The sequence below is a fragment of the Clupea harengus genome, chromosome 25, assembly GCF_900700415.2.
Source record: "Clupea harengus chromosome 25, Ch_v2.0.2, whole genome shotgun sequence".
NCBI lineage: Eukaryota > Metazoa > Chordata > Actinopteri > Clupeiformes > Clupeidae > Clupea > Clupea harengus.
The window spans coordinates 2,177,827-2,190,123 of NC_045176.1; the positions used below are offsets into that span (position 1 = coordinate 2,177,827).

Sequence of the window (12,297 nt, forward strand, 5' to 3'; positions counted from 1 at the left end):
ACCTGTGACTTACCACATGTGAGTTTAAATACATATTAAAGGAGCATTACATGCTTGAAATACGATTATTTCTTACAATTTTGAAAAGGTACCAAGCATTTTGTCTGGCCCATTTCTGGAGTGCTGTGTGGAAATATATCAGAGTTGGCTTTCCTTCTCTGCTTTTTTGTGTTGTTCCAATGCAATAGACATAAACGTGTGAATACCAAAGCATTTGTAGTTGCAGTAATTTTCTGGGAGAAGTGGTGCATTGTCTGACAGAAGTGCAGGGGCGCCAATTTTTTTTCCATGACTGTAATACACAAACTGGAAAATGTTTTTTCTTTCCAAACCAGAGTGATCCAACCGGTTTTGTGCCCACGCATAAAGCATTAACAGAGCCTGTTCCTGTCACCTGCAGTGAAATCCAGTTTAACATCTTTCCATGAGTTCCCTAGTGAGTGCAAGGTACGCTTCACAGATGGACACGCCCACTCGCGCACATCAACAGTTCCACCAGGTTGTTTAAGAAAGCACAGCCAGAGTATGCAAGTGTATGCAGAGTATGGCAAGAAGGCACTACGTCATGGTAACTCATATTTTCATTATAATATGGCAATGAACTTCAATTCAAATAACAATTCTCAATGTATGACTGCTACACTTTTCTAGAATTGATTGCATGTTGCAGACGTTGTTCTCTTAGAGTCCTTACAAAAGAGACATTTAGAGACGGCAGTGATTATGACATTGGAGTATATTGCATCATAAGGGACACACAGCACCAGCACTTTGTTTGTGTTGCAGGATTCAGAAGAACATTGATACCACTAGAATCAGAATCAGAATCAGAATCAGAATAGTACTAGGTCAAAGGTTCCAACCCTACTGTTACTAAAGTCTCTCTCCCAGGTATGTACATGTCTTCAGAGTGCTCTGACAGCGCTGGGACTGGTGTGAGTCTACCCTGGGCACGGCTGTACTAGTGTGAGCGTGTCTGTGAAGTCTGTGAGGTCTGTGATCCTGATCAGTGACTTCTGCCTACGCTGGACTCTCGTTAACATGGAGGAGTGCATCTCTCCAAAGAGGCTCAACAGCTCTGATGATGGAACCAACAGGTAATTGGATTTGTTTATAGCAATAAACAGAAGTTAGGCCTACCTATCAAAGGTCGCCTTAAATGTGTAAACTCCCTACCCTTGCGCCGAATGGAGTTGTTATTCTGTTTGGTTTGATACAGTTATAGTTATAGTTATAGTATTTAACAGACACTTTTGTCCTAAGCAACCTAAAAAAGTTTAATACAAAAAAATCTAAATGAAACCATTTACTGTAAGTTAGCGGATAAACCAAAGATAGCAAGTTACCTAACATAAATACATTGTCGAATGTTTGTGAAATTGATATAATACATAATATAATTTAGCCTAAAATATACATGTTAAATTAACTGACAAATTTATGATCTGTTTTTTTCTGCAAGTTAATCAAAACAGAATGACTATAATTTTTTCTCAGATAATTTATGAGTAAGAGGCACCTGTGCCTTCGTGCCCTCCCTACACTTGTGCCCTCAGGTTGTGTTAACCTGTGGATTAATTTCCATACCTGGTCCTTAACAGGTTTGCCAGACAAAATGCAAATCACATGGTCTCATGCTAAATAACTATTTCTTCGCTAGGTGCTAAATGACTATAGTGACCATTTCATTGATGAGATGGTGCATTTCTTCTCCCCAAACACATTCGGTGTCGAATATCCAATCTGGATAGTCTATGGTACTGTGGCTATGGTACTGTGGCTATGGTTATGGTTATGGCTATGGTACTGTGGTTGTGGTTATGGTACTGAGGTTATGGTAATGTGGCTATGGTTATGGCTATGGTACTGTGGTTGTGGTTATGGTAAGGTGGTTATGGTACTGTGGCTGTGGTTATGGTACTGAGGTTATGGTAATGTGGCTATGGTTATGGCTATGGTACTGTGGTTGTGGTTATGGTAAGGTGGCTATGGTATTGTGGTTATGGTACTGTGGCTATGGCTATGGTACTGTGGCTATGCTACTGTGGTTATGGTACTGAGGTTATGGTGCTGTGGCTATGGTACTGTGGCTATGGCTATGGTTATAGTTAAGGTATTTAACAGATGCTTTTGTCCAAAGCGACTTCAGATTATTCCAAAAGTATACATTTAATATAAAAACTTAAATGTAAAAACAAAAAGTAATAATAATAATTAAAACTATGATTATATTTATAAAGTATTGTCAAATAAAATAATGAAATAGACAGATGTTTTGTAGACAGATTGTTTTTAAAACGCTTTTCAAATGTACCCAGGCTGTCACTGGAACGGACAGCACTAGGTAGGTCATTCCACCGCTGAGGTACGACTAACAGAGTTAGAGTCTTGACTGTGATCTCTTGCTGCAGAGAGAAGGCAAAGACAACAGATGCTCATCAGAGGAGTGAAGTGGTCGAGAGGTGTGTATTACATGAAGTAATATCGTTTATAAAAGAATTGATAAAAGAAATATATGTAGAACATATCTAGAAATGAGGTGCTTTAAAAATGTTCTGTATTATGAAAAAAACATACGTAGGGGAGAGAAGTTGTGCCACCCCCTGTTTCTAGAGAACCATAGAAGAAATTGGTCATGTGACCACACATCACACACAAGAGTCAGCCATTTTACTCATCCTGCAAAGAAGAGAGCCTCATTGCATGAGAGATAAGCACATTTAAGTTCAAATAATGTTTTTTTTTTGCCTTCCAAAGTAAAATTTCTATGATCAAGGTTTTTTGAATGTTGTGTCTGAACAGTTATAGACAAGTTTGAAAACATTTCACACATGTTTTAGTGCTTTGGTAAGCTACACTTTGAGTCTATATAGCTAGCATGATTTTAACTCAAAACTGCTGGATGATGCATTTTTTCCAAAAAGATGGGATTGGGGTGATTTGTGCCAAAGGGCCTGGGTTAAGTTGTGCCAGTGATCTGTGAAGAGAATTGCAGTCAATTTTGTCTTCATTTGAATAAAATTTTGCTCTGAACATGTGTTCATGTAAATTACATTCAAATAGAATTGCTTATTTGTTTTCATTTGAACTCAACTTTGTTCTGATGTGTTCAATAAGCCCTAGGCCTTGTTTAAGAAAATTGACCTTTGATGTGCTCATGTGACGCAATAGGCTTGTAGAAAATCGGCCTTTGATGTTGTAAAAAACTTTAAATAAACCTTAAATGAGTCATTTTGTATTGAATTTGTCTAGCTTTTATATAGCATCACAGTTTCTGAGATGAAAATATACTGTTTTACTTCAATAATCAATGGCACAATTTACCCCAATGTATTCTCTCTAAAGGCACAACTTACCCCGCACCGGGGGCAAGTTGGGCCACGAGACCTTTTTTTCAGAAAGCTATATTTCTTAAATACTATATTTCAGATCCAAAGTGATTGTTCCCAGGGATGCACCACATCCTGAAATATATGTCCATATTTTAGTTGGAAGCATTACTGTCATGGCCTCACTTTAAAGTCACTTTAAGTAAAAACTGGCACAACTCACCCCACTCTCCCCTATGGATTTAATCCTTGAAATATTCGTATATTTTAGTTTAACTCTAAAAAAGAAATGTAATACTGGTATGACAACATGAATTAAATATGAAATTTAACATATATTCCTGAACAGGTTTCAGCTGCGGAGTCCCAACTCCCCTGTGCCCAGCTGTTTGTCCATGAAGAGTGACAGATCAATGGATTTGCCCAATCACTTCACAGGAGACATCGATGAAGATGAGGGGTAAAACATGAACTGGTTGGAGTTTTCCTTTTCCTTTAAGCATTGAGCAGAATTACATCCTATAACTGAGTGTACTCACATGATTCCACCAGTGTCCAACTCAAAGAGCACACACATAAAGTAAGCACTCAAAGAGCACACACATGAGGTAAGTATGCTCCCTCAGTGGATACTGAATCATTTCATATTTCAGTTATTTAAATTAGTAATTAGCATGACGTTTATCTCAGATGTATGGCCTTTCAAGGTTGATGTTACACATTATATCGTAATAATAACATTTTACGATACAATGTACTGTTGCTATGGTACTGTGGCTATGGTACTGTGGTTATGGTAATGTAGCTATGGTGCTGTTGCTATGGTACTGTGGCTATGGTACTGTGGTTATGGTACTGTAGCTATGGTAAAGTGGCTATGGTAATGTGGCTATGGTTATGGCTATGGTACTGTGAGTGTGGCTGTGGTTATGGTAATGTGGTTATGGTAATGTGGCTATGGTACTGTGCTTGTGAAAAGAAGCTTGACTGCAATCTCTTACTGCAGAGAGAAGGCAAAGACAAGTGGTTGAGGGGGAAAAGTGCTGCATTTTGGCATTTAAATAGGCAGGTGTCGATCCATTGGCCAGAGTGAGGGATTTAAATGTAATTCAAGCAGCTATAGGGAGTCAGTGAAGCGTGACCAGCAGAGGAGTTATATGTGTCCTCTTTGGCAGATCAGAGACAAAATGCATCGCTACATTCTGAATTATCTGCTATGGTCTCATTACATATGCAGGCATTGCAGGCAGGCCCTTTAATGTTTAAGATGTAGCCTGTCAGTGACAGCTCAGCTCAGCTCATTTCAAAATATACAAGAATCATTTTAAAGGAATTCACTTTTTGTGACTTCTACAGACAATCGATTGCTGAGGCTGTTCAGACGACGACAAAATCCTACCTAAGGCAGAAGTTTCAGTGTTTATTTGAGGGAACAGCAGAGCACGGACACGTCAGACTTCTCAATGAGATCTACACGGACCTTTACATCACAGAGGGAGACGAAGGGGGGGTGAACAAAGAACACGAGGTCAGACAGATAGAGACAGCAACCAGAAGAACACAAGAAGAAGGCCCAGCCATCAAGTGTAATGACATCTTTAAACCCTTACCTGGACAAGACAAACCCATCAGAAGTGTGCTGACGAAGGGAGTGGCTGGCATTGGAAAAACAATCTCTGTGCAGAAGTTTGTTCTTGACTGGGCTGAAGGAAAAGCCAATCAGGATATCGACTTCATATTTCCTCTTCCTTTCCGGGAGCTGAATTTAATCAATGAGAAACATCTCAGTCTAGTACAACTCCTTCAGCATTTGTTCACAGAACTAAAAGACATGCCACTTTTCAATCCCGAAGAGCACAAAGTGGTGTTCATCTTTGATGGCCTGGATGAGTGCCGACTTCTTCTTGACTTTCACAACAGCAAGCCAGTTTTCAAGGTGGATGATCCAGCCTCAGTGGATGTGCTGCTGACAAACCTCATCAAGGGGAATCTGCTTCCCTCTGCTCTCCTCTGGATCACCACCCGACCAGCAGCAGCTGATAGGATCCCACCTAAGTGTGTGGACCAGGTGACAGAAATAAGGGGATTCAGCGACCCACACAAAGAGGAGTACTTCAGGAAGAGAATCCATGATGAGAACCTGGCCAGCAGAGCCGTGTCATACCTGAAGTCATCCAGGAGCCTCTACATCATGTGCCACATTCCAGTCTTATGCTGGATTTTAGCCACTGTTTTAGAAACAATGCTAACTGAAACAGACAGTGGAGAGATCCCCAGAAGTCTTACCCAAATGTACACACACTTCCTGATCATTCAGACAAGTATAAAAAGGGACAAGTACACAGAACAAAAAGAGAGAGATGAAGAGATGATTTTGAAACTGGGAAAATTGGCTTTCCAACAGCTCGAGAAAAGCAATTTGATCTTCTATGAGGAAGACCTGAGAGAGTGTGGCATGGATGTCACAGAAGCATCAGTGTACTCAGGAGTGTGTACTCAGATCTTCAGAGAGGAGTCTGGGCTGTACCAGGGGAAGGTGTTCAGCTTTGTGCATCTGAGCATTCAGGAATTTCTTGCAGCTTTGTATGTGTTCCTGTGCTTCAGCAACAGAGAGAGAAACATGCCTGATCAACAGCAAACATCTCAGCTCTCTGCTCTGTTCAGAGCTGCAACACTTCATGACCTACACAAGACTGCAGTGGATCTGGCCTTACAGAGCGCGAACGGACACCTGGACCTTTTCCTCCGCTTCCTTCTGGGACTCTCACTGGAGTCCACTCACAAACTCCTAGACAGCCTTTTGAAAAAAACAGGGAGTATCTTACTGAACACAGAAGAGACTGTGGAGTACATCAAGAAACAAATCAGAGAAGACTTAGAGTTTAACAGGGTGCTTAACCTTTTTCACTGTCTGAACGAACTGAACGACAGGTCCATGGTGGAGGACATGCAGAGATACTTGCTCTCCGGTTGTCTTCCCTGGCCTAACAATACCATTCCCTCGTCCAGTCAGTGCGCCTCACTTCTGTATCTGTTGCTGACTGCAGAAGAAGGGATGTATGAGTTTTATCCAAATCAATTCATACAAACACATGAATGTATCAAGAAAATGCTTCCAGTTATCAAAGCTTCCAGATACGCCAGGTAAGGGAAACAGCACCACCAACTATTTTCTATGAGAATGTCTTTGATAAATGATGTTTCCCTCATCCTCTGAGAATAAGTTCATGAACCATCTACAATCAGCTCAGCTTTGTGCTTTAATCTATGTTGATAACTATTGTACAGTATACCTCAGAAGTGAGTACACCCCTTTGCAATATCACTTGCAAATCACTTTACATAATTGCATTCATTCTTAGTTGAAAAGTAGGCTCTTTTGTCAAATTAAAAACGAAAGGTTTAGATTTACTGTAAAAATACAGGAACTCAAAGCAAGTCTGTACACATAACTGAGATTCAAATCTTTGATTTTCTATTTTGTATGTCCACCTTGGAGCCAGCTGGGTATGGATAGAAGAAGAAGGGGGGGGTCTTGTGGCAGATTGGGAGGGGAAACAATCAGAAACATGGCAGGTGAATTCATACACGTATTAGGATGAGCATGCTAGCATACATGAGGAAAATGTGCATACAAACATAACATGATATGTACATGCCACATACAAATGATAGTGGATAAGTTGGGGCGAGCATTCAAGTATTGTAGGACAGCTTAGTGGGTATACAGTGTGCTCGTAAGCTACATCCGAACAGGTGAGCATTGCAGTAGTCTAGTCACGACATAATGAAAAGGTGGATTAGTTTTTCTGCATCTTGGAGGGATGGGACTTTTCTGATTTTTTTGGCACTATTGCATAGATGGAAAAATGATGTCTTTGAGATCTTTTTCATGTGTGAGTCAAGTAGGTGGTCTTGGTTAATAATGACCTAATTCAAGTTAGGTGTCCAGGTCATAGTTTTCACTTTTTTCTTCTTAAGAAACTCTTGTTTTTAATTTGGCAGTTTGCTTTGGATCGTTATCATGCTGGAATATTCCTCTTCTGACAAGCTTCTGGAGACTGGATCAATTTTGAATCATTTGACATTTAAGTGACGTTACTTAGGGGTGTACTCTCTTCTGTTGTATACTTTATAACTAGTGACTATAACCCTCCAAAGCAATATGAATATATGCACAATTCAAAGTAATGAGCAAAATAAATGTTTGTGTGATATTTGGCGTCAACCTTTTGTGTTTATGGCTTTGCATTTATGTAAAGCTTCACCACTGTGGTGTTTAAAACAGTATTTGACTGAGCTAACTACCCAGGATCCTCCCTGTTTTTAACTGAGCTAACTAACCAGGATCCTCCCTGTATTTAACTGAGCTAACTACCCAGGATCCTCCCTGTATTTAACTGAGCTAACTACCCAGGATCCCCCCTGTATTTAACTGAGCTAACTACCCAGGATCCTCCCTGTTTTTAACTGAGCTAACTAACCAGGATCCTCCCTGTATTTAACTGAGCTAACTACCCAGGATCCTCCCTGTTTTTAACTGAGCTAACTACCCAGGATCCTCCCTGTGTTTAACTGAGCTAACTACCCAGGATCCTCCCTGTTTTTAACTGAGCTAACTAACCAGGATCCTCCCTGTTTTTGGTCATGACGCAGACATGCAGATAGATACAGTCCATAGGTCCAAAACCGAGAAAAGTGCTGGTGTTCCCAGGTTCTTGCTCTCTCTGCAATTAGGCTAATTGGAAAACACAGGTGTACTCAATTTATTTTCACTGATCACAAGTTTTTGTGTGCCAGTGATCACAGGTGTATTCACTTTGTATGCACTGAGTTTCTGTTTTTGGCCAGGCTTGGGTGGTGCTATATCCCTCCGAGAAGCTGTGAGCTGCTGGGCTCAGTTCTGACCCAAAGCTCGTCACTCATAAGAAAACTGGACCTCAGTGGCAACAAGATAGAAGACTGTGGGGTGGAGATGCTGTCGAACGGACTGGCAAACCCAAAGTGCAAACTGGAGCATCTCAAGTACACAGAATATGTTTTTATATGACCATATATTTACGTGTTAACTCATTCATTCAGCAGATGTTTCTATCCTGTGACATACAAGTGAGAACGCCAAACTTAATTATTACAACCTATCCAACTCATTAGAACAAACCCAAAGGAACATTATATAAGTGTATATCTTGTAGATGATTTACTCTTATACTTATTATGATTTTCTAACATCCTTCATCCAACATTCATTTTGATGGTATGTGGTCATGCTATTTAGCTAATGTTTTAGTTAATAGTAGTAACTAACTAGATAACTAGCTATATTACATAACCATATAACACCCAAATGAATTTGGAAGTATAAGTTTAGTAATTGTAAAGTTGGGTGAAGTTGGTTCTATATAACTCTACTTATAGCCAGCATTGTGAAAACACCAGCATCTAGTTAAACTGTGTACTAAATATAACTCCTACAATGTTTTTCCCCCAGGCTGAATAACTGTTCCCTCACAAAGAGGAGCTGTGCCGTTCTGGCCTCAGTACTCTCCAGCAGCTCCTCCTCCCTCAGAGAGCTGAACCTGAGCGGAAACAGGATTCTAGACGCAGGAGTGAAGCTCCTCACACACGGCCTCAACAGCACACACTGCAAACTGGAGGTGTTAAGGTATACATTTTAAACGTATTCACATCGCATCGCAACGCAACACTGCAAAGTAATAACATAATAGTATGCCAATGCTCATCTTAAATAGCTGAAACCGTATTTTTGTTACTTACTTTTGCATTTGTACATTTGTTTTGCAGACTCCATAACTGCGGTCTCACAGACGAGAGCTGTGCTTCACTGGCTTCGGCACTGAGGTCCACCCGCTCCCACGTGAGAGAGCTCCACCTGAGCTGCAACACACTGGGCCAGTCCGGAGAGAAGCTTCTGGAAGCGCTGCTGAAGGACCCCAGCTACAGGCTGCAGAGGTTGACGTGAGTCTCACACTGGTACACCATAACAGTTTCAGGAAATGTACTGAAGTCGTTAAAAAATTAAACCAAGAGATATTAGTCTTACTGTAAATCTGACAGATTGGACATACAAACTTTATTACACAGTGGTAGAAAATCTCATCAGTGGATATTGATATTGGTTTAGACTGCTCAATTGTTAGGTTGAAGCAGCATTGTGCAATAAACCAGGTAACTAAGAAGAGACGATGTTCAAAACAAAAGTCTCTACCTTTTATTGATGGCTGTTCCATAACAATGGTTTTGGAAAAATTTCCCTAGCACATTACAAACGTGTGTTTTCATATCGGCTTCATCTAGAACGAAACCTCAGAAATCATGGACCTGGGACCAGCGGTGACAAGCAGCCAGGATTCTCAGGCCACCTCTCTGTGGTCCGGAGGAGTGGACTTATCTACGGACCGTTTCGTCCCTGCAGTGCACCTTTGCTCATAGGTTACTGAGACTGCGTGCCCCACCACACAGAAGATGAGTGGTTTGGTGGATACTAGTGGATGTGTGTGGGACCGATTACAGCATGAGAAACATCCAAAAATGCAAAATCCACATCCTGGTCATGTTCATCTATTTCCTGTGTCATTTTCATGTGTAATGGGTCCTACACACATTTAATCCATCTACTTCCTGTGTCATTTTCATGTGTAATGGGTCCCACACACATTTAATACATTTACTTCCTGTGTCATTTAAATGTGTGTTCGGTCCCACACACATTTAATCCATCTACTTCCTGTGTCATTGCATAACATCCTTACATGAGTAGCCAAACATCTACGATTTAAGATTTTCTCGGCTACAATATCTCTGCTTAATTTGCACCTTCTGTTAGCTGATACTGCAGATAGCATTTACGTCAGCAGATCATTAATAGACAATAAACTGTGATTACATCTAGCCTAATGTTTACCAACATGGCCAAATGGATGTTTGTTTTTTTGTTGTTTTATTAACCTTGTATATTGCTTATTACCCTAAAAAATTATGATTAACGGGTATTCTGAGGGTATTTTCTTTTTTTACTGTTTTACGTTTGCTTACACACACATTTTTTACATGTCATAAGATGTCTGAAACATCTTATGACATGTCAGTAAAACCCGACACTATTTTTCAGCCTTTCACTCAATTTTCAATTTCATAAAACTTTGTAAAACATTACACACATAGTTCACTGTTTACAGACATTGACCACTTGTATGCCTTCTTAAGGCACTACGCTTCAAAATACAAGACATACTGTATCTACCAGTTTCAAAGGAGGACACTGGTTGTGTTGATGTGAGTTGCTGAGACATATATCAGTAGGAGGATGGTTGGTGATACAGTCTCTGTTTGTGTATGATGTGCAAAGAGTTGTTTTGTATACTCCTTACATAGTCTACTATAAAATATTGGGTATGATCTGTTTCCATAATGAAAACTTTGAAAAACTGTTTTGGTATAGAATGTACTGGTAAAAATCTTTGTTACGGTTACAACGTTCAGCACCCTAAATGACCAAGCATTTTTGTGTTGACTAAATATATTTCTATTCTATTGAATTAACTTCTAGGGAGGTATGGCTGGGATAAAGGGAGTATATTTTCAAATAAATAAATAGATAAAAACTAAGAGCTGTTGCATGTCTCATGTTGCATATTTTAAGTACGCTTGGCTATAGGAGACAGTACTGTGCATACTAGAAACACTGGGCCTCATTCTCGAACACATTTAAGAAGAATTTAAGAAGGAATTTCTTCTGAACTCCACTCCCGGTGTTTTAGGAACAAATTTGGCATTCATGAAAGTTTTCTCGCTCTTGGAACTGTTCTGAACTTCAGAAGAATTTCAGAACGCGAAATAGCAGTCGTAAATCGCCCAGAGTTTTCTTAAATGCATTCTTCAAAAAAACACAAGATGCCCCACAGGGCCGCTCCGTGTTAGAAGGGTTAAGGGCTGAATTTGTGAGAAATCGTTGGTGATTGCGTTTACATCAACTCTGCAGACATCCTCAGATTTAAATAATTATAATTATAATGAATACGAGAATATTTGTATCATTAACAATAACGTTTCACATTTACAGTCATGATTCTACGAGGCATTGTGATGTCCTAAAATAAATAAAATCACAACACGAACACTGCAAATGTAAGTGAATAAATAAATAAGCACTAAACTGAATCGCGTTGATATAGCCATAGTGGAATAGAATGGACACATCTACATCCTGCAACAGTACCTCTACCTCTGCACCGGTGAAGATAAATCTGCGTTTACTCGGCCGGTGCTCGCTTTCCGCTTTGACATGACTCGCTTTCGACGTGCTCTTATAAGGAGCTGGCGGGGCGTGTATTTATGCAAATCCAGGTGCATGAGAACGCGCGTTCAATTTAAGAATCCTCATTCGGGGGAGCACAGCTGAGAACACTTCGACTGCGTAAGAACACATTTTCAGGCGTTCATGAATCAGGCGGAGATCTTTTTCTTACGTTGGTCTTCCGAAGTCCATAAGAACACATTCAGAAGAAACTTCAGAAAATGTTCGAGAAAGAGGCCCACTGTCTTTAAATTATCTTCAAATTAGCTTGTGTTCTTAATGTTCTTATGTTCCTTTATATGTTGGTAGCCTACATGAGGGCCAACTTTTTGATCATCAGTGCAGCGCAAAATGTTCAGAAGCACATTACAGAGAACCATTGATCTAAAAAAAAAAAAGACTGAATTGAGCATCTATTGTTTTAAAAGTGAAACCACAGCAAAATCAGGCAGCCATCTTGTTGGGATGGGACTTTTGAGGCCCCGTCTTGGTGTTTACCACGCGAAACAAAGCCGGTATGGGCAAATCACAGCGATGATTAAATCATTTCATGAAATTGTATCCAGTAAAAAAAAAATGATTCTGGCTCGATAGTCTCAAAGTGCAGTTATATGCCATTTTGGTTGGCCTATAGGCCTCTGCATTAAAAAC

The 12,297-nt window shown here is 40.0% G+C and overlaps 1 protein-coding gene across 1 annotated transcript in view; it reads left to right on the forward strand.

The window, feature by feature from the left end:
* Positions 1-1,041: 1,041 nt before the first annotated feature.
* The window catches only part of LOC105888696 (NLR family CARD domain-containing protein 3-like), a 16,234-nt gene continuing 4,978 nt past the window's right edge, over positions 1,042-12,297 (forward strand). Inside the window, exons 1-6 of the mRNA XM_042703680.1 lie at positions 1,042-1,097; positions 3,679-3,789; positions 4,686-6,341; positions 8,181-8,354; positions 8,821-8,994; positions 9,135-9,308. Coding sequence (XP_042559614.1) covers positions 1,042-1,097; positions 3,679-3,789; positions 4,686-6,341; positions 8,181-8,354; positions 8,821-8,994; positions 9,135-9,308 — 2,345 coding nt within the window. The remainder of the gene's footprint in view (positions 1,098-3,678; positions 3,790-4,685; positions 6,342-8,180; positions 8,355-8,820; positions 8,995-9,134; positions 9,309-12,297) is intronic.